Source organism: Blennius ocellaris (assembly GCF_963422515.1).
Source record: "Blennius ocellaris genome assembly, chromosome: 3".
NCBI classification, from domain to species: Eukaryota; Metazoa; Chordata; class Actinopteri; order Blenniiformes; family Blenniidae; genus Blennius; species Blennius ocellaris.
In genome coordinates this window covers 21,630,092-21,652,899 of record NC_137652.1, presented here as the reverse complement: position 1 = coordinate 21,652,899, position 22,808 = coordinate 21,630,092, and the positions used below count along the sequence as shown (strand labels likewise).

The window sequence follows — 22,808 nt, the reverse complement described above, 5'->3', positions numbered from 1 at the left end:
AAACCCTTTTTAAACTATGTGAATGTCTCTTTGTGTTTAACGAGCAGCTTTTCTGCACGGACTTCACAATCACCCCGTGCACCAAACTGGCAGGAAGTAATATTTGCACAAACATTTATGACTCGTATTAAAGTAAATGTGGACTATGAAGTAGACTGATGACATTTTACAGTGGGAGTTTGTGTTGCTTAGCTTGCAGGCTTCAGTGCACAGAACAGATATCTGCCCCCATTTGTCTGTTTAAGTTTGACATAAACGCCTCCACATTAATGGCACGTTCAAGCATGTGGAGGAGTTTGAACAAACAAAAGCTACTTGGCTTTCACCCCAGCTCATTAGAAATGCCTCCTCCCGTATAAACATTAGATGCCAAATGGTTGAGCAGTTCCCACCCTCAGTCAGGCTCGTCCTTCATAATAGAAAAGCTGACATGTCAACAATTTGAAGGTCAGTTTCTCGATCGTTGCAGCGTGAGTTTGGGCTTGTTCTTTCAAAGACCACAAAAAAAAGAAAACCTTAATATTCTTTGGATCTGAGAAACGCGCTTCTCTCTAAAATGTCCAAATCTTACTATTTCAACAACTTTGACTTTCAGTTCAAGAAGAAACAGAGGAGATGGGGATAGAAAAAAAAAAAACAACAAAAAAAACTCTGACCTTCTGTGAGGACGGACTTAAAGCCAAAAGAGCAGGATCCGTTTTCTCTCTGTTCAGTTTGAGAAAGTTGAAGGAGAACCATGATTGGATGTCCCAGACATGGAGGGAGGTGGGTCAAGGGTGGAGGAGGTGATGCAGATTGTCCTCTTATGTTTTTCTATTGGATCCAGTATTAACTTCCGCAGCAGTCTGAGCTGCAGCAGCTCCTGTTGGATCACATCAGCAGCATTGGAGATGCTCGGCTTCAGCCGCACTCATATTGATCCAGTCTTGCACAAACCTTGCTCTTTTTTTTGTCCACATGTCAAAATGTTGACAAAGAAAGTCTATATTTCAACTTTATTCATGCGTAGTTTGTCTGACACCAAGTTGCACATACATGTTCAGAATGAGAAGTTACAAAAAAGAGGTACTGTATTAATAGACATCAGAGGTCATTAGTGTAACACACGCACGCACGCACGCACGCACGCACGCACGCACGCACGCACGCACGCGCACGCGCACACACACACACACACACACACACACACACACACACACACACACACACACACACACACACACACACACACACACACACACACACGGGTCACTAAATGATACAAATCCATTTACAATTACACTTAATATCTGTGTTACATTTACAGGTCAAAACAAAAGAAATTCTGGGTTAGTAAAACACTCGTCAACACCGACTGTGTGAACGGCATCGGCTTTACAATATGTGGTTAAAAACATAAAGACACTTTTAGAATTTTGAGTGAAAATCGACAGAACGAGATGATGAGGCCAGCTTCACCCTGAGCGATGAAAAGGCACTCACTGTGTTCACACTGTGTGAATAGTAACAGTTTAATATTTGTTTTTGCAGATATTAAGCACAAGTTGAAACCTGCGCATGCTGCATATTATGCTTGAGACGGACAGAAAGCTGACAGATTCCACCCCAGCGCAGAATGTAAACGTGACGGACCGAGGGTCCAGGGTCCACAGGAACCTGGACCGAGGGTCCAGGGTCCACAGGAACCAGCCTACACACGCATTCATCCGTCCACCTTTGATGCCACTTTGTCCGGCAGGGTTGCAGGGTGGCAGAGCCAATCACAGCTCACTATAGGCGAGGGCAGAGTACTCCTCAGCAGGTCGCCGTCATTCTGTCAATTCATGATGGAAGTCATTAGAAGAACATGAGTCTGCTACGCGATTTGCTTTGTGAGAATGATGAAAGACATCACAGGTTTATGACGAACGAGATGTTGTCTGTTGGATTTGTTTTGCTGCAGCTTTAAGAAGGCATGATGCCACTCTGGAAGGCAGTTGTAGTGGTTCTCACTGGTACATTCTTACAGTTTTGTTAAAGCGTTCACAACCAAAACAAACCGGACTCAGCTGCTTGGAAGCGGACGAATCTTCGGAGAAGCATTGAATCTAAAAATGAGGTAGGAAATGTTTCTGAACAACTCATTTCTATAGGAAAACATTCATGCCGAGTAGAGTTCTGCTGGAAACCAAATGTCAGATACTCCTAAACACTCCAACCCACCAGAGCAGATGAAAGATTCCTGCAAGTCAATGTCAGACAGTCACAAAGAAGGTTTTGACTGTGGAAGACAAAGTTTGCTTCAAACATATTGGTCTTTTCCAAACAAAACACTTTCTATGTCCTGATTATTTATTTCTCCAAAACAAATAACTAAAGTCATTAAAAGAATGTAAAAATGTCACAAAACAGTTTGGATTGTTCTGCAGTTCAGAGAGGCTTCATCATCCTCGAGCTGTGTGTGGCCACACCGCCATAACAACATCCCTCAATGCCTTCAACAACAACTTCCTCCAACGCAACAGAACAGAACAACCTGAATGTGAAATGGAAATCTAAGTCCAGAGATGACTTGCATCCAAATGTGGTTTGTACAATTCTAAACAAGTGAAATCAAAGCTCCGTCCATTCTCTACTTCTGACAAAATCCTCTCGGGATCACAATCCCAGGCCCAAACATTAGTGTCTGCCACAACCACGCTTCTGCTACTCGAAGTCGAATCCCGCTAAAAGGGTCCTGGGTTGGCCCCCGAGGCTTCCGGATTGGATCCATCGTACCATCAGAAATGTGATAGAAAAGAAAGAATGGATTTGCCTTGTATGGGGAATTGAACCTGCATCCGAGTGAGAAACCAACTGAGCCACATCATCATCCACATGTTAGATTATTAAAAAAAAAGTACCCATCAGTTTAAAAGCAGCGAGTCTTTATAATGTCCTTACACACCTTACTCTGCCAATGACAGTCGACATATTATTTCGCACAAGTGTGCAGCTCAAACTCAACATTCATAACGTTCGGAAAACCTAAAAGCAAAGCAGGCCATCGAGAGATGAGCCGCAGGATTAATTCCTTTGACAAATGAGTGTTTTTGCCAAGAAGTTTTTGAATAGTTAGTTTTCACAGACCGGCCCGGCCGTGGAAATGTAGAGATCTCGGGGTCGCCTGAAGTCAGCAGCAGAAGTCTCGTCTCCATAAAGTTACTGAGCTGATAATGTCAATGTGTTGACAATAAATGCAACGTAAATAAATTGGTTTTACTCGTATAGCACTTTTCCAACGCTTGAGCCGTCAATGGTCTTTAGAGGTCCCTCAAGGTCAACGCGGTCGCCTCCATTGGGGGAACATGCTCACTATTGTATATGGACCTTGACAAAATTATCATCTCTGTTCTAAATTCCACATTGTGACAGAGTTTTAAAAACCAACATAATCCATTTATGTGCAAATAATTACATTTTACACAAAGTCCTGACAGTAGCACTTTGCATCGGCTCCATGTTGAACTCATGGCTGCAGAAACAAAGTTGTACAGTTGGAGAACAGTTTTAGCAGTATATTCTTGGTACGAGCACATTTAGTGTTTTGCTCTCTTCCCTTTTAACCACAACTGAGTGCTGCAGGGATCGCGTCACTTCACATATGCTTCTAATTCACATGTTTATCTCTTTAGTGCCAGGAAAGCTTGTTGGCTTTAGATCTGGCTTGAATGCGTCACAATGAGCAAGATCCTTCAGAAACACAGAGCAGAATGAGAAGGTTCAAACTTAATAACGACTGCGGTTTTCAGAAACTTCACGTGCCCTGGTAGCTTGACCGCCGTCTACAGCGAGGGTTCGGGTTCAGTTCAGGTTACAGCTGCAGCCCTTACCTCACGCTGTACAGTCTTAACACACACTCAGGTCCAGTTAGCTGCCAATGTTGAGTTATTAAAAGAATTTATTGTCTCTACCCTGATTGACTATTTTGTTTCCTTCATTTATAGCAAGTTTCTTTTCTGAGTTCCCCCACATCTTGCAGTGGAGCAAATAAGTGGGATTTACTGATCAACATGTCCATGTTTGGATGCCATTGTTTGATGGTTTCAAGATTGACTCATTAGATAATAAAACGCTGATTTCTTTTCAAAAGAGTGAAATAAAACACCTCCATCATGCTTTGTATCTTTGCCCCAGACAGTATACAAAAGCTTTTACCACAGGAACTTTCCACCAGAATCGAGAATTTCTCTAACGATCAGATGAACTCGGGGCCCAAACCAAGTTCCAGGACAAACGTTTCCCATTCTGGAGTTAAACCATACAATGTCTCAAGAACTTGGTTTAGTCTACATTGTCTTTGACTGACAAGCATGACGATTGAAGGAAATCATGTGATAAAAGCACAGATTCTTAAAAATGGCCCACACTCTGGTCGGAGGAAAACATCTGTCACTGATTTCAGACCACAAACAAAAATGTACCTTTGTTTTGTATTGTTGAAAAGGTAAATAGAAAAAGTACAACAGATTATATCTAAAAATACCAACCTACCCATTTACCAAAACTTCCTTGACCACAGTGGATAACAAAGCGCTAGAAAAACATCTAGATTCCTGGAAAGTCCTCAGGCATATGGAGAGAAATGCAACTCAAAAGACTTCACCTCTCACAGAACCACTAACAGTGGATTTCATATTGATCACTTCTGATCAAGGCAAGGAGGCAAACGATCATCCTGACAGAGGTTTGAGTTGTTTCTTCATCTGAACGTAAATGTTTTCTGCTTCTGATCGATTCATAGAAAAAAAAAAACAAAGGGGTTGTAGTGGCACTTCAAAACCAAAGTGAGGAGAGACTGGGAGGAGACTGCTCCTGGACTCAACACGCCTACAGGAAGTTGGTGGAGCTTTTCCCGCCCTGGATCTGGAACTGGAAGGCATCGTCACCGGTGGTCAGACTGCTGGTGGAGGAGGGAGGAACTGGAGCCACGGAAGAGGAAGCAGCTTCAGCCTGGGAGGCAAAACACATTGAACAATAACTTCTTTTTCCTTCTAGTGGTCCTAGTTATCGTACAATTTGTTTAAAGGTGCAGTGTGTAATATTTAGGTCATGAAATTTCCCTCAGTTTTTTTTTTTGTTGTCGTTTGTTTTCCCAGGAACAGCAGGCTCTGTTATTCTAGATGCTGGTTTTACAGGACTGGACTGACTGAAGCTAGCTGGTTCCATTTTAGATTCAGTACAAGACATACATAGGCACTGTTGTTTACTTTATCACCTTATTTTAAAATGTCTGAAATATTTCTTACTGTACTGTTAAAATAATTAACAAAATGTGAGAGAACAGGAGTTGAAACTTCATCTGAAAGAAGTTACGTAATATCAGTTTGAACCACCAGGTGGTGTAGTGCAGTGATTCCCAACCGGGGGTACACGGACCCCTAGGGGTACGCGAGGGTATTGCAGGGGGTACGCAGAAAGATTATAAATTACCCTACAGTATCCACACACACACAAAAAAAAAAATTATACTATATTATATTGTATTATATCATGAATTTTAGTAAGGCCATACGTTTATTTTCCATGAGTAGCAGTTCGTCCACAGTGATTGTAACACTACAATGCACATAATATGAAAAGACTATAAAGTGGCGCGCTTTAAAAAAAAAAAAAAAAAGGTTCACGTTCTTGCTGCGGGCGCGCACGATTCGCGAAGCTAGCTACCTCTAGCTGCATACCGACTGTAAACATGGATGCATGGCTAGGCAGGAGTAAACGTCCAGCTACCGCTACTGCTACCATCGCCTCGGACGCAGGCACAGGGGAGCCCAGTGAAAAAAAGAATTATGAAAGACTTATGAAAGACAAGCAAGCGCAAGTGTCTCATTAAAAGGTATGTTTTTACACTCACAATAATTGTTTTATTTAAATGAGCAGTTGGATAGATAGAAAGACAAAGGGTTAAATATAAGTACACATTAAGGCGAATAATCACACACGAGAGAGGGGGTACTTTTCACATGGAAACCAGCTCAAGGGGTACACTGGTCGAAAAAGGTTGGGAACCACTGGTGTAGTGAGTCACTAGCTCCTGCAAGGTGGCAACAAGTTCACGAGTGGTCACTGAATTTGTAAAGGCAAGTGGTGAAGCTCGTGACAAGGAAGCTGGGAAAATCCCTGAGAGGTGGATGGAGGAAAGACTTCATGGATCAGAAAACACTCGTACGTCCTGTACAACCGTACAACACACCACCAGATGTCGCTCTTGCTTGGACTGAGTGACCAATCAGTCCACTGAAGTCCCTCCCATGTCAATTCAGGACCGTAATCACTGGTCTATAAAGCACACTTTTCTTCAGGATGGTGTGTGTGTGTGTGTGTGTGTGTGTGTGTGTGTGTGTGTGTGTGTGTGTGTGTGTGTGTGTGTGTGTGTGTGTGTGTGTGTGTGTGTACCTCTGGTGCGGTAGTTGTAGCTGCTGGTGGATCAGCAGGCGGGGAAGCCGTCTTCACGCCGTCTTCAACAGCTTGATTGTTTGCTTCTGGAGGGGCGGAGCTATACATGACTGGCGCTGGATAATAACCCTACCACACACAAACACACAATGTTCAGAATGCCCTTAACAAATATTTCCTTTATCTTGGAGGTGAAACACACAATTTTTCAAATTCTAGCAGATGGACATTTGTTCAATGCCTCGATGTATCATCATCATCAAGGATCATCGAAGACTGCTGTACGAGTTCACACGACAAAAGACGAGCAAATGCTGCGAGCGACCCGCCTCTGCAGTGAGCATTTTATACCAGTAACGCTCGTGACTTTGTTTCATGGAACATCCGCTTTTCCTGCTGAACAATACTGATGTGGCACCGACGCCAGTCGTACGTTGAGCACCAGGATGTTAGGATGTGATTGAGGACCAAAACGCAGAAGGAGTAAAACAGAAAGCGATCTTTAATGGAAGTGATGATAGAGATGCTTCAGAATGGTAAAAACAAGGCAAAAAACAAAACAAAACCTCAAGATGTAACAACAAGGCACATGAAGATGTCGTGACATGACATGCATTGAACAAAATGACAGACTGACCCTTCAATCTTGTACAAACTGCAGTTTTTTTGGATTGTTGTTCTGCTACACTTTGCAGAATCGATTTCTCTTGACTGAAAAATCTCCCCCATCATGCAATCAGAGTAGACTACGATGAACATCAAGACGTAACGTCACAACATTGAACAGGAACGTCACCGGTGCTTTCAGCAGAGGAATATATCCAAGGAACCGAAAACCAAGAGGCGGGGAAAAAGCCAGAGTATGGATGGAGATATTGGACAGGATCCAACAGTTCACTTCCTTGGGAATTCGCTAACTGCTGTTCTGGTCATCAGGTCATTTCCTGCTCAGTTGTGGTTCAGTGGTTATTGCTCTCGCTTAAGAGCAAGAAGGTCGTGGGTTCAAGGCACTGGCTGGGGCCTTTCTGGGTGGAGTTTGCGTCAGTTGCAAGATCCTCGGCCCCCACCGGTTTAACAAGGGTAAATTTGGTGAAGAAATGTCCTCACTGATACCGTCGAAAGAGACTCTGCAATCTTTGGTAGCATGACTTTGGCAACGTGAAGCCCTCTCACATAAGACAAGAACGACGGGGCCTGATGTACTAAGTTCTTGTGGGGAAACTTGATGAATCGAATGTTTCTGCAGATGGATTGTGCTTTTGGATTGCCCGCACATTGTGGGTGATTGATTAACTGATACAATGGCGTCATGTGCAGACTGGAGAGTTCACGTCAGTGTTTTGCTTTACGACGAAGAACAATCTGCCGGAAACGGTTTTGTGTCTGTGTTCGTTTGCTTGAGTTCGTCATGGAGTGAAACTGAAAGGTGACATGGAGAAGGTGGGACGTGTTGGTGGAGGAAGTTAACATATTAGAGCATTGCTCCAAATAAAAGTCAATTTGGCCAAAAAAAAAAAAGAAAAGCTAATTGTAACAGTCAAGGTTATAATCAAATACAACAATTAAAAGTCACGGGTGGGCCAGGTGAGGAAATATCTCTCAACACAATAAGAGCAGCATCTCTCCCCTGTTCAAATGTTGAAAGTAGAAACAATCAAAGAAAACATTTTTCAGATGCTGCAGATGAAATTGTGCATAAACTTCACATCTGGAACAGATGTGATATTCTATATTCATGAAGGCAGACATGCTAAATTGATATTGTGCATCATTTTACATACTTCGCAGGTGTATAGGTGTGTGTGTGTGTGTGTGTGTTATATGATAACAGCACTCAAAAACAGAAAACATGAAAGAAGTGAAGTCATGAAATATATTATACAGTGAGAAACTAATACATGAAACAAAAGTAACAATGAGACACATTATAAAAAAGTTAAAACGTCACCGAACACAGACCAAACACAGGTTCTGCTATTTATTGTACGTGCGTGATTATATAGTTGCGATAGCATAATTTCAATATTCCAGCAACAACTACTGCTCACTGATATGATGTGCTATTTTGACTTTGGTTTCTGGTTTTCCATTCATGTACGAATAAGTGCTCAATAATATAAACATATCAAGGCTTTACAAAAACTAACTCTTTATCAAATGCGCAAAAAGCAGCAAAACGTGCAAATTCAATAGCAAATTCAGCAGCAAATAAAGCAGGCACTGCAGTGAATGACTCGGGTACATGTTCTGCTGTAGAACTGAGAGTCAGTCTCATCGGGTCGTCACAGGTGAAACCGGGAGAGTTTGCATGTTATACAAACTTCAAAATGTCGATGCATTCAGCAGCCGACATGCAAAGCTGTAGTTTCCTCTGATGTGGCGACTTTGAAAAGAAACTGATGTTTCCTCATATGGTTCAGAAACAAGTGGGATAAATCACTATTAAAAATGGATGATTGGTTTAAGGTGGGACCCAAAAAGCTGGGAATCATATTCAGTGCGTCCCTTTTTTATATACTTCTGTTTTCTTTGCAGTTTAATTGTTTCAGAGCTCAAACGTTTGGTTCTTTCTTTCCTCGTAAGAGTGGAACGTGAGGCGTTTCAAAGCTCTGATGCGTTTTAATGTGAAGCTGATGGATGACGGATTTGCTCAGTCAGTTCAGACGCTACACTGGCGAAAGGGAGGAAGATGCGCTATAAATTCATCAGAAGTGGGAAGGTTAGCATTACTGTGCATCAGAGAAACTACAGACGTTCAGAGTTCATGAACAAATGTTGGATTGAAAGAAGAATCTGAAGTCTCCCAGTGAGACCCGGTGGAGGACTGACACTCTCTCCCCGCTCTGACTCAATCTTGCTGAAGCTCAAAACAACAGTTTGATTCTGGCGGTCTGTGTGGCTCGGCTCAAAAGGTCAAAGGTGACGTGCCGACACGACGAGCCCCCCCACTCGGGAATTCCTCTCAGCCGGATCATACCATTGGCATCGTGGGTCCAACGGGGGGGTAGGGGCCCTGGGGTGGGCCGGACCACTGTGGAGGCTGGCCGGGGGGGATCATGGGAGCTGCGGGGTTGTAGGAAGTGTTGGCAGGAGGGTACGACGGGTTGAAACCCTGCAGAGGGAGGCAATCAGGCCAGATGAGATTAGAAAACACCGGAAACAGGAAGTTTCCAGCTCAAACAAATGTGCCTTCAATTCAAGCCAGATTCAGATTCCTGCCGTTAGAAGTTTGTTTACGGAGTTTGGCGAGGCGTTTAGAGACTCACGGGGGAGGGTGGGGGGCCGTTCCACTGTGGCCCCGCAGGAGGCGGGTGAACTGAAGGACCCTGAAGAAGAGCGGAAGAGAACATTCAGACAGAAGCCGGTTGAGCAAAATACGTCTGCCACATAATGTGGCCCCGTCTTATCCTACGTACCAGATTGGAGTTGGGATTGTTCTGGTAGTACATCTGCAAAAACACAAACACACAACAGATGAGACATGCAGCAGTGGATCATGGGATACAGTGTTCACACCGCGAGGACACTGTGGCCAGAGCCGGCTCACCGTTCCTGGTTGACCCGGGGCGTTGTACGGAGGACACGGACCCACCGGACCCGCGGGAGGAGGGTGGATGGCTTCAGGGGAGCTCATGGTGTGCTGAGAGACACACACACACACACACACACACACACACACACACACACACACACACACACACACACACACACACACACACACACACACACACACACACACACACACACACACACACACACACACACACACACACACAATATATTACAGCTCCAGAAATATTTCCAGCCTTCACGCATCTAATTCATATTGGTGTTAAACAGTTTAGTTCCTGAAACATCAAACTGTTTTGCTTCATCAAGTCAAACCGAGTTGTGGATTCTTCACATTTATTTCCCAGCTGAACCAAAAGTATTGCACAATATATTAAGAGTTTCTTGTTGTCAGGATATCAACATGTGCGATATGTGTTTGCAAAAAAACTGACTTTACTATGCAAAATTATTTTTCCCTGCACTCTGCATTGAGGATCTGTAAATTAAATTTTGAAGAAACTTGAAGTAAGAATAATTGTGGTCGATTAACAAAAAATACAGTCCGTAACAGACAAATCTGAAACTTCATTATTTCAATGACTAACTTCCTTTCTTTATTTTAATTTACTTAATTAGGTAGTTGTCATTTGTGTTTTAATCTATTATATTCAGAATCAACTGTTCAAACACGTTTGCCTGAATGTTTCAAACAGGGTCATTCCAGTTCACTTTTTTTAAAGTTCATATGAAAACTGCGTTCGCGTTGTCTTTGAACTGGAGTGGAAATTTCCTAAATTTCATTCTTTCTTGAATGAAAGTGTTCAAATAATGTGTGTCATTCAAAAAGAAAACTTCTTGCCAAAAGAGTCAGTGATGGCTACAACAGCTAAAACTGCTGTCATTCCTTTTTGTTATGTGTTATGATCTTATTTAAAAGGTCATGGAGGGAAAAGGTTATTAACTATTAAAGGATTATGAATTAATAATGTATTATGAATGAAATAAAGTTCGTTAAAACAAAACAAATAACCAAATGTCTTGATTAATTAAAAAGAGAATAGAAACAGGCAATCATATGAAAAAAAAAACACAGTTACGCATGTGTGTCTGGTTTCTACCTGGACGTTTGCAGCAGCTTTCTTCTTGAAGATCTTCTTGCGACAGCAGCAGCAGACTCCGGCCGGGATGCCGAGGAGGAGGAGCAGAGCCAGGAGAGGGTTTCCTCCTGTGTAATCGTGCTTGTCTGCAGAGGAAAACCAACAGCAGATGCAGAACGTCAGCATTAGACCAAGAACAAGTGTAATCCATCAGGATCTGAAGCTTCACATACGGGTCAGCAAAGCTCTGATTTGAGTTAAATTTAATTTTTCAATCCACCATATACATGTTCTGTGTATTCTGACTCCTTTCTATTGCCTTCAGGATGATTATAGTAATTAGCACAGCAGATGAAAGAGTGATTTGAAGCCTGCAATAAAACTTTTATTACAATTTATCTCCCAGCATGCAACAGGTGTAAGAGATGAATGGAGAAAAAAAATAGGAAGCGCAGTAAGATGCATGAAAAGAGGGAAAATATACTTTGAAAAACATGTTTAAAATAATATAGATCTAAAATGTGCAGATGCAATGAGAGTAGACGTAAACAAAGAGAAGAACAATGAACCAAGCAGAACTAAAAATCAAGATGTTAAATAAATCAAACTGAAAACTTGCAATAGAAACGGCTGAACTTAAAATATGTTACATTTGTTGAAACAGTAATAAACAAGTAAACTGTATTCAACTCGAATGTTTTAAAAATGAGTCATTATTAATTAAAGTTCAAATCAGAGGTTGGTTTATTTACCTTTAAAAGTTCCATAAAAAACAGTTTTTCAATAATTTCACAAAGTTGTCAGAGGTCCAACACATTGTTTTCCAAGTGTATTTCCCCAAATGCAGCCTTGGTCCTGAATCTCATCCAGTATAAAAGTTTCTTAAGTGACTCTAAGAGCAGGCTGTTTCTGTGTTTGTAAAAACGCAGCTTTCTGATACCATGTTAATGTTTACAGTGGATTAATAGCATTGGCTTGTATAAATGCTGTCGTTCAACCAGTTTGAAGCCGAATCTGACCCAGAAGGAGGCTCCGGAAGATGGTGAGTTAAAAATATTGTGTCTAAATATGTTACGAGTGGTTATTTCCCATCATGACATCATGAAGGGAAATTCTCTGAATCTCCTGCGTGAGCACACGTTCATTAAAAAGTGGAGCAACAAGTGAGGGAGATGATAAGACTTTCATCACTTCTGGACCTCATACACAGCCAACAGTGCCACATATCACTGTTAGAAAACCCTTCAGAAGGGACAAACAAACAGGAGTGTTTCGGACGGTGTTTGAAGTGGCTGCTCGGTTCAGTCCGTTCCGTCAACACACAGCAGCTGGCGTTCCTCAGGGTGACTGACAGGTGACACGTGGGTTGTGCTAAACCTGTCCTATGATTATTTTTAACACGGAGCTTCCCCTCTACTCAATGTCCCCGCTACTCGGACTAAAACAAACCCGCTGGAGTTCAGATATTTAAAATAAATCAGAGTTTTTTTTATTCCTCCTAGTGTCACATCACAAAAACCAACTGGAATCATCTGCAGAGTGTTTTCTTTTTTATATAATGCGCTTCAATTAAAGGGAAAATTTTATTTTTGGCAGTTTTTCTGAGATCCGTTTGAGCTGTAAACATCCATTCCTTAGTGGTTTTATCTACTCCTTCAAACGCTGTGATTGATCCACTATTGTTTTGAAACAAGTAGTAAGTAAGTAAGTAAGTAAACTTTATTTATACAGCGCCTTTCACAGACCAAGGTCACAAAGCGCTTCACAGTTTCAGTAAAAACATAAACAGGAATAAAATGCAAATACAGATTTAAAAGGCCAAGACAACACATTGATATATACATAACATCCCTAAAAGAACTAAGCGAAAGCCTGAACAAATAAATAGGTCTTAAGTTGAGCCTTGAAGGAATCAACAGACTCAATAGAACGCAGAGAGAGCGGGAGATCGTTCCAAAGCTTGGGAGCAACAGCCTGGAAGGACCTGTCTCCTCTGGTCTTGAACCGAGTATGTGGAACCATCAAGCCCCCCCCCCCCCCCCCCCCCAATAGAGCCCCGGACTCCGCCCACCTGTCAGGTCCATCCTGGTCACGGAGACATCCCGGTCCCGGCGGTCCTTCAGCGTGTAATGGCCCTCGTCGCTGACGTTCACGTTCTTGATCTCGATGGTCCTGGAGTGAGTTTGAACTCTGTTCCAGTAGTCTGGGAGGTCCTGAGACACTATCGCTCCGTCACGCACCTGAACAACACAAACCCAGTTACAGAATTCACACGCAGAGGTCTTCTATACATCTTAACAGTGGAAGAGAAGAAAACAATCCAATTACATTACATTCAATTCATTCACGCGAGTATTCAAAAACAGAATGTACAAATTATCAAACAATGTTTTAGACATTTTTTTATACCTTTCACATAAAGGTTGAAATAATGAGGAGGAGAAGTCAGCAGGCCATTAAATTAATTTGGTTGTTAGAGAATTTTACCAAACATCCTTTCTTAAATTCATTTTTAAAAAATCTGCTTTTTTTTAGTTTGGAAGGAATATTAAAGAATACTCTATTGCTAAAAAGTACAATAAATGTTTTGTTTTTTCCAGTTTCACAGCATCAACTTCAGACCTGATCAAAAATATGAAATGTATATTTATTTTTTCCAATACATTTTGTTCTATATTGCCACTTTGGGAATAATAATCAACATGTTTTAGATGATGATGATGATGATAATAGGACACTTTTGCAGAGGGGGTCTGACGCCTTTCTTAGCCCAATCAAATTGGCTAAGAACAGTGTCTCTGAAGATAGATTAAATCATCTCAAGTGATAATACTCCTCACTTCACCTGTATTCATTTCATTTCATTTTATTTATTCTTTTTTCAAGGTAATGCAACCTAAAATAAAGCAACAATCCAACAAAAAACAAACAAACAATACATTCCATGAAAAGAAGAACAGGAGTTGGATGAAGAAAAAAATCTTATAAACTCCAACCCCATTCTTGAAGAAAAACGTACAAACTAGATGGCCTAACCGATGTAAAAAACAGCAACAACAAAAAAACAACAATTACATATACACATACATACACATACACATATACACACATATACATACATTCACCACCGTCATCATCATCATTATTGTTGTAAATTTTAACGTTTTTCACATTCGTCTCTGTACAAGTTAAGTGTCCTCTGTTTATACTTATATTTAAATTGAAGAATATTTGAACAACATTTTAGATCATTTTCTAGAGAGTTCCACTGTATCACACCAGATACTGAAACACACATTTGTTTAAGGGTTTTTCCTGCGAAAGGTTGTTTAAAGTCATTATTTCTTCTGCTTGTCTCAGCTTGTCTTATTCTGCACATATTCCAACACTACGACCACAAAGTCACAGTCCCGGTGTAAAAGTGACCACAGACTATAAACTGTTGAGCAATTGAAGTCTTATGGGGAAACAAAAAAGATTCTGTACACAAAAGGTTGCATAAGAAAACAACGTCCCGACCACAGACACAGATTATTGTGCAGTGAAAACCACTCGGGGCCTCCGTCGACCCACAATCCTCCTCACCAGCGTCACGTTGTTGTTGTCTGAAGAGAAGATGAGTGTAGCGTCGGACACATGGATTCCTTCCAGGGACACGGAGAGACTCTCTCCTGCCACACACTTCTGGTAGTTTAACCGGGCTGAAATGAAAGAGAGACTTGTTCATTTCTGCTAATACACAAAAGAGACGTCTGATTTCACGCAGTCGTGCAAAACAATCCAATATTCAGCTTGTCAGCATTGAAAAAAAGAAACTTGTGTTTTTAAAAGGGTGAAAATAAACATGAACATGAATATTTGTATGAAACACGATGGTCATGACAAACAAGGGGCATCTTCACGGACGTCATCAAGTTTCCCTAAGGGGGCAGTTTGTCGACTTTGTTTTTAGTCGATTTGCGTTCATCGTTGTGTCTGATTTCTGAGTCGTTACGTTCCGGGGTGCTGTTCCTGAATATTGAAGTTGACTTCAACGATATCGATCACTGATCCGCTGGACTGACTCACGTGTGATGGCCACTCTGACGGTGGAGACCTCTTTATTCCAGTAGTCGGTCTGGACGTACGTCCCCTGGTCCTCATACGTCACCTGACACAGACAAACGCACAACATCGGTGCACTGGACGGGGTTCGAGAGGAACCGTGGACAGGCGACTGTCTGTTAGTTTTGAAGTCCGGCCACAACATTGCTTGTTGTGTGTAGCAAATACACTTGTTGCACATGTGTGCTTGTCGGATCTAAAGAAAAGTTCAGTACCTACAGTAACGCTGTAACACAGAAACGGTTTTATTTGTCACAAGAAATAACCTTGCTCTCGTCACAGCGAAAGCAGCCGCCTTGTTGAAGACGATGATAAAACACACTGATGGGTTTTGTTGTGTCAATATGCTAAACGTCTGCTGACCAGTCAGCAGAATGCAGTCCGCTCCTTCGAGCCATGTGCCAGACCTTGCATCACAGCATAGAATCTTACAGTTTCACCAGTTCCCTTTGGCCTACACACTCTTTTGTCCCAGCAGGGGGTGATCAGATTGCGTGACGGACACGCGCCCCCTATCCTTTCACCACAAACTGGACTGATCATTAATGACATTTAATCTGACGAGTGTTCGTGTTTCCACAAACAAAGACGTTTGATTACCGCGTCGAGTATCCAGCGTCGGTCGCTACCTGTGCCGAACACCCTGCCTCTCATGCTGTGGGACAGAGACAGAACGATGAGCGCAAAGCCGAAGCGGCAGTAAAGACCTTCGTGGCCGTCCTTTTTCCAACCACACAATAAAGCTGTGACCATTTGCTTACGTAGATTTAGTCCTGCCTTTATCCCAATACACAACGGTCCTGTCCGGGTGATCGGACGGGGTGAACTCCAGCCTGTCCGAATTCTTGGGGAGGTAGATCTTCAGCTGGCGGCCGTGGTTCAGACGCTCGCGGGTGTCAGAGGGGCGGTAGGACTCTGAGACGAAGAGGGACAATGACAAAGATACTCTGCTGAAGGCAAACGTTTCCGAGAGTTTCCCCGGTTTTTTTTGGTAGCTTCTGCTTAGGAAACTTTGTATTTGAGAGACTACAAAAAGAATTGAACCCTCTTTTCTCACTACTGTGAGTTGCAGGAAACTACCAATAACAGCAACATTTACGATCACCGCTGCTGATCACCAGTTCAAAACAAACCTTCAGCATTTTGGTTTCAGTGACGCGTTCAGGCTCTTTGAGTTTACGAGAACTCTTAATTAAGAGGTTTAATTTGTCATCAATTAGTAGAAAATGTTCAAAATACTGTCTTACAAATGAAATTTAGAATGGACACACATCAGTCAGTCATTAGTGTGGATAAATCCCACTTGTTCTTAGCCACAATGATCATCGCTTTCAGATTCTCCTTCAGAAACGCCTCAAATGATCCAGTTATGGCAAGAAAATGCCTCTTTAGAAATATTTAGGTTTTTCTGAAACTGAAATCGAGGCACTTGTCAGTGAGGTTGAAACAAACCAGACAGATTGTTTGGTGCATTTAATGTTGGGAGAGTCCCAATAGGAAAAATGCTGCACGGGATAAGGTAACCACCGCAGTGAATTCTGTTGAATTAGAGGAGAGATCATCAGCAGAAATGAAAAGAAGAAAAAAAAAAAAGTGGTTTGACATTAAACTCTGTAATGCCAGAGTGGACAGAAGTCGGATGCACTTTGACTTTCTGTGCCTTTTAATCAGACGCTTGCTGCTGCGGCAGTTGAACCAAACGATCACACGCTGCATTTGTTGCAAACTTCATGAAACGTGTCACTATTCCTTCAATACGTTCAGTGTCTCTCTCCAGCGCCAAAAGCAAGCCAAGCAACCCATGACGCTGCCTCCACCATGCACTGTGTTTACAACAGGCAGACTGGACCTCATTCGGCGGGTTCTAAACAAACTGATGTGGGACTTCACCGTGTGTCGCGTGAGCTGAGAAGTAAAGACGGACTTGCGCAGCAACGTTTCACAGAGAGCAAGAGGTAAACGAGTCAGGACACTCACCCACACCGACGGCGGCAGCTGCCAGCAGGAACACGACACTCCACAGCATCTGAGGGGAATCATACAGGAGATTTATTATGGTTTAAACCTGCAACACAAGCTGATGGTTAGATTAAATTCAGTCAGATTATGATATGGTAATTCACATAATCTGAGACAGCCTCATGTTGCGCTACTTGAATGAAACGTTCACAGGTTATGCTGAATGACTCTTCGGTTATTTTACATGACAAAAAGTCCCATTGCATTTTATATTCTGCTCAATTTGTTATTTCTAGTGCTTATCAGACACATTTCTGCCTGTTCATGAAAACAAACCCTGATATTTTAAATTAATGAACAGCTGAATGCTCAAATGTTTTCTTTTTTTTTTTATAAAGTTATGATACAATTCAATGTTTGCAGAAAACACAGCGAAAACCGTTTTGAAGCATCAGAAATGAAACATTCTGGAATAATGCTGACAGGTTAGATGAAAAGTTTGTAAAATATGTGTCCTTTCATAAAAAAAAAAAACCAGAACTCTTATCAGCATTTGTATTTATTTGTTGGGTTTCTTGTTGTAAAAAAGTAACTAGAAAAGATTGCGTTATATTTAGTGCTATGTAAACAAAGTTGTCATGAATTGAACGGAATTTAAATATTGACTGGTATGTCAATGTGTGAGAAGTTTCCACATTCGTCAATCAACTTTTTGAATTCGGAGGTGATCACATGAGGTGTGACGATCAAAACTCAGACAAAAGGTTCATTTAACACATTGTTAATCGGGTGATTGTTATAGAATATGTAGATGAGCTCTAACTCCCCCCCCCCCCCCTGCTGATATTCAACAGTAATCATGTGTTTCCTAACTCTGCTGTAAAGCAAAGAATAAGCTTTGTTATCTCTTCGTTATCTCTCTACAAACTGATAAACTGCTGTGTTCAAACATTTAATAAGATAACCTGCATGAACTACAAACACAAGGACTTCATTGTGTTTGGTCAGCAGCTCATTTCTGTTCCACTCGCTCCATCAATACGTAGTCGTTTAGAACAGAATAGAATAGAATAGAATAGAATAGAAATACTTGATTAATTCTTGAAAATCTGATCTGTTGTTAGTACGATCGACTGCAGGGTGGCTCCATCTGAATAGACGTGCCGGCATGCAAACGTAAACATCTCTTTTACCGTGATGTTGTTTTTTTTGTGCAAATGTTGTTATTGCATCGATTCATAACGCGTACAGTATGCACGTCACGATCAGCCAAAAGCTTCAAGCTTCAACAGGCACTGTGGCGATAGAGAGTCGGTGAAACACTCCACTTAAGCACTAATCATGTCAAAAGCTCGAAGAATGTCTCAGAGCCACTTGTACAGTGTGAGAGAGAAAGGCGGATGTTCTCCCAGACCATGTTTTGTGGATTGGGTGTGTTCAAGAGGAACGCATAAAAAACACACCCGTCATCTTGCAGAGGCTGTCTGAGGACAGGCTGGATTCACCAGGCAAGTGAGCTGTTAATTTCATAGAAATGCAATTTTTTTTCTCTCACAGAACTATGAGTTTTCACTAAATTCGGTTGGTGTCTTTAACCCCTTGACACCTCTATAAAAAACGGATCATTATTTGTGATACTGCTTTCAAGCTGATGCTAAATTAAGATGAGATTATGAATTTCTCTACAGATTTTAGGATATATATGAATTTCGGTTAGGATTATGGTCAGGAGTTCGGGTTAAAGGGTCAGGATTTTGGGTCAGGATCCATAAATTACATATAGGTCCCACTCAGACCGGTCCTACGACAAACCAGTGCTGTCAAAAGGTTCATAGTTATGTATTGATTATGCACAAATCGGCACTGGAATGTTTACTCTATCTGCAATGCGAATCCAAGCAGAATGATGCAAAATCCCAACAGTCTGGGTGACGGTGTTTACAAGCTCGATCCTGCACTCACATGTCAGCGAAGATTGGTTTACAGATCTGAGCTCACAGAACAAAGGGAACCAACGTGCACTGAGCATATCTTCTTTAATGACTCGTTACGCACGTGTGCAAGGAAAACAAATTCACGAACCTGATCCAGTGCGAGTATTTTTGAAAATTCCCTGCACACTTGAAATTCCAGAGCCTAACGACAAGGCAGTTTCCTCAAAACTACAAAATGACATGCCTCCTCTGCTCACCTGTCTTGAACTCGCCTCCAACACACCATGAAGACAAGTGGTGCACCTGGTTCTGCTGCGAGAAAAACCAACCTCTCCCTGAACTCAGCCTGCAGAGATTATGTGGATCATTCATGGAAAAGCTGGTATCAAACTAAGCAGCAGAAAGTTTCTGCAGAAGAGCCGAACATGTGCAATGTGGCGGCTCTAGCCAGAGAAACCAATAAAAGTCCCACTTCCTGTAAAGGCCGAGACGAGCAAACTGCACCCTCCGATTGGAACAGCATTTATCTCATGTAGCGACAAAGCGAGAAGCTGCTGTGGGGAAGATTCAGTTCATCTGCTGCCCAACCTGGGAAGGACTAAAGGTCACCAGGCGCTCCAAGCTTCCTCCGTCTATTAAAAGGTTAACACTATTAATCTAGGACATGTTGGATCAGGCCGTTAGCACGCGCTCCCTGGGTGATGAAGCCAAAAGGTGCAGAAGAGTTGAACTGGTCCGTTTTATTGGACAAAAAGGCCGAACGTCTTCGGCACATGCCTCGGCTTCAGTGGGTCTTCAAGTCTGACAAGTTCAACCACATTTTTTCGCCCCCGCTGTCACTTCATCAATATTATATGAATGAAGCAGGTCAAAATAAAAGTGAAAAGTGCAGATTAATTATACATGAATTCATCCATCCATGCGTATACATCTTTCATGATTCGTCAGTTTCGCTGAGGTGTCTCACTTTAAATCAACCAAATGAGAGAATGAAAGGAAACGTTCCTTTTTGAAAAGCCCGTTTCTGTTTTGAGAAGTTCAGCAGCTTCCTCTGCACTGACCACTTTTCATGTCGTTGAGGACAAACATTCAGGGATCGTCTGCAGCCCGTGGGCTGGGTGGCATTACAATCTACTCTCCAGGTAGCTCCTGGCGTTTCCACAACACAAACCTTCAATTACCCAGTTACTGTTTGTGTGTTCGTCATAATTACAAACGCCAGCACAGCTCGGTAATCTCATTTCAGTCGTTTGTGCTGTTACTGGGGGATAATATTTCAGTCTTTAGCGGGTATTTCCAAACCACCAGAGAGAAACAAGGGTTTGAGTGTGTGGGAGGTTCAGAGGTCAAAATCAAACCAACATGTAGAACATCTCAATAATAATAATCTTTAACTTTGATCTTTCTCACACGAACCTGACGTGAGTGAACCACGCTGCCCCCCGCCCCCAACTCTGCACATACCTAGTAGTAATATCATTTACAATATAATGTTTTAAAATCAGAAGACATATTTAGTAACGACATTGGGGATCCAAAGGTAGAGAGAGCACAACTGTTTTAGATGTAAATAACTTGTAATTCTTGATAAATAGCCTGTGACTGTTGTAACGACATTAAACTGTCGTTCCAATATTTAAATTTCAGTACAAATTCAGTTCCAAACATTTATGTTTAACTCAAATAATGCATTTTTTTAAGGAATACAAATAATTGCACTAAAAAAAGCACAAAAAAAAGATGGTGTTGGAGATGGGAAACCACGTTGGCAAATAGTTAGGGTCCGAATTGATTGAGAAATAGATGAAAGAATAGATGAAAGATTCCTTTGTGAAAGTATACGCTCCTCATGCAGGGGAACACCTTGATTTGATGTCATTGAACAAGATAGTCCCTCAGTCAGTTACAAAGAGTAAACAAAGGTTGAGAAGTATGACAGCCACTCACTCACTACAGATGCAACATTATTTACACGTTTCCTGGCAACATTGTAAAGAATTGCCATGTGAAAGGTCATGAAAGGAGAGTTTTGTGAGTCACTCAATGCTGCAGTGAGAGAGAAAAGCTCCTGGTTAGATTGCTTCCACATGCATCTGAGCTTAATTTGTGAAAGTAAAATTGCCTGCAATGTGAATGAGTGTATGGCTCTATTCCCGTTCTGTAGTGGACCCTGCCTTCTGCTCTTGGATTTAAGCAGAAAAGACTGCCACTTTCCAGAGTCACATTCAGGAAATTCCTCGACATCGAAAGCATGTATGAGTTGGTGTCTTTTAGCTATGAGGCAGCAGGAATAAGACATAATGAGTATGTGAATGCGCTCCATTCAGTGGTCCATTATTTCTGCAGATCTGAAGCCTCACGGGCTCCAGTGCGGATCAGAGGGCTGGAGGTTTCGGGGAATTGCCTTCCCCTCTTCCAACCTTGAATCTCTCCGTCAGACCCGACGACATCAACCAGACAATGGTCAGGAAAAAACAAGGGGTGGTGGCCGTCAGCCGGATATTTCCCCCAACCCCATGTTTTTAACCCTTTGTGTCCTCAGTTGGAGAGGTGTGGCTGCTCCTCGCGCTCAGTCAGCGTGGAAAACTGTAAATGTGAGAGAGAAAGCGGATCCCACGAACCCTCCCTGAAACTTTAGCAGCGATCTGCAGCAGGGGAAGAGAGATGATTGTAAACCAGAGCAGGAGACGACGGGCGGTACGAACGGACAGCGGAGCAGGAGGCACGCACGCGCCGCACGCCCCCCCGCACCGCACCGCACGCAACCTCACAGTTACAATAAATGATCTAGTCTGGGGCTCGTCTTCCTCTTGGTTTGGGATCCCAGCAGAGTGGTCTACGCTCTGTGTGACTCCGCGATCAATTTCTGCGCAGATTGACACTTTAATGCGCCTTTTCGTTAAATAAAATGTTTTTGTTGTTGTTGTTGTTGTTTTTTAAATATTAAAAAAAACAAACAATTAATGATCTGATCCCCCCCCCCCTCACAGACACCCCCCGGGCTGCAGCGTTATTCCGCCTCTGGTTCCCTACCTTGAGATGAGGACAGGATGTGCTGGGTCGATCCACAACAGCAGTGTGCTTCTCTGGTGGACGGAGTCAGTGGAGGAGGGCGGGGCGGCCGCCAGGGCGTGGTGCCTTCAGGACCATGGGAAATGTGGTAATCTACACCTCAACAGCGAAAACAAGCTATACATACATATATATATATATATATATATATATATATTATAGTGTCCTAACCCTAACAATCTAATGCGTGGTGAATTCTGCTTCACAATGATAGGATCAAAATGCGACTCCAGTTATCTCATTGGTAACTTTTCTGACACCTCCTGCTTAAAAACCCCCAAAAGTCAGAAGTCATACTATGTAACACTTCTGAGGTCAGAAACTGTCTGCAGACTCCAGTTTGTGTGTGGGAGTCACAAAAAAACAAAAACAAAACAAAACAAAACAAAAAAAGAATGCAGCCTTCTGTAATTTTCTAGCAAAATCTGAATGAATCACAACAGGAACTTTATTTCAAATAAAAAGACAAAGACAATTAGTTTATTACAGGCCGAAGAGGCGATCTGTGCACATATTCATTAGATTAAAACTTTGTGATTCCTCGCCCTCTAATCAGATGTCAGACAATACAAATGTCCGGCTCAGATAGAGAAGCAGGTGTGTGGCAGTGGGAGTGATGCTGACCGACGTGGGAAACTCCTCTCACATTCCAAGGACCGATAAAGGAGACGAGGAA

At 42.2% G+C, this 22,808-nt stretch overlaps 1 protein-coding gene across 1 annotated transcript; it reads right to left on the bottom strand.

Moving 5' to 3' along the window:
* Window positions 1-4,437: 4,437 nt before the first annotated feature.
* On the bottom strand, window positions 4,438-21,560 carry LOC308149031 (uncharacterized protein). The gene is made up of 14 exons (XM_080520662.1): window positions 21,481-21,560; window positions 17,145-17,193; window positions 15,929-16,082; window positions 15,768-15,822; window positions 15,132-15,213; window positions 14,649-14,764; window positions 13,135-13,303; window positions 11,085-11,209; window positions 9,962-10,054; window positions 9,831-9,863; window positions 9,681-9,740; window positions 9,392-9,526; window positions 6,415-6,543; window positions 4,438-4,971 (listed from the first exon to the last, which is right to left on the bottom strand). Exons 1-14 carry the CDS (start codon window positions 21,508-21,510, stop codon window positions 4,849-4,851), a joined length of 1,353 nt encoding a protein of 450 aa, XP_080376788.1. The 5' UTR covers window positions 21,511-21,560; the 3' UTR covers window positions 4,438-4,848.
* Between the last annotated feature and the right edge of the window lie 1,248 nt (window positions 21,561-22,808).

Excerpts from the sequence above, each read along its gene's own strand:
- LOC308149031 (XM_080520662.1), bottom strand. The coding sequence starts at position 21,510 with ATGTCGTCGGGTCTGACGGAGAGATTCAAG. Across the intron at positions 16,083-17,144 it reads AGCTGCCGCCGTCGGTGTGG|AGTCCTACCGCCCCTCTGAC; the intron begins GTGAGTGTCCTG and ends TCTTCGTCTCAG. Across the intron at positions 9,527-9,680 it reads ACGGCCCCCCACCCTCCCCC|GGTTTCAACCCGTCGTACCC; the intron begins GTGAGTCTCTAA and ends CTCCCTCTGCAG.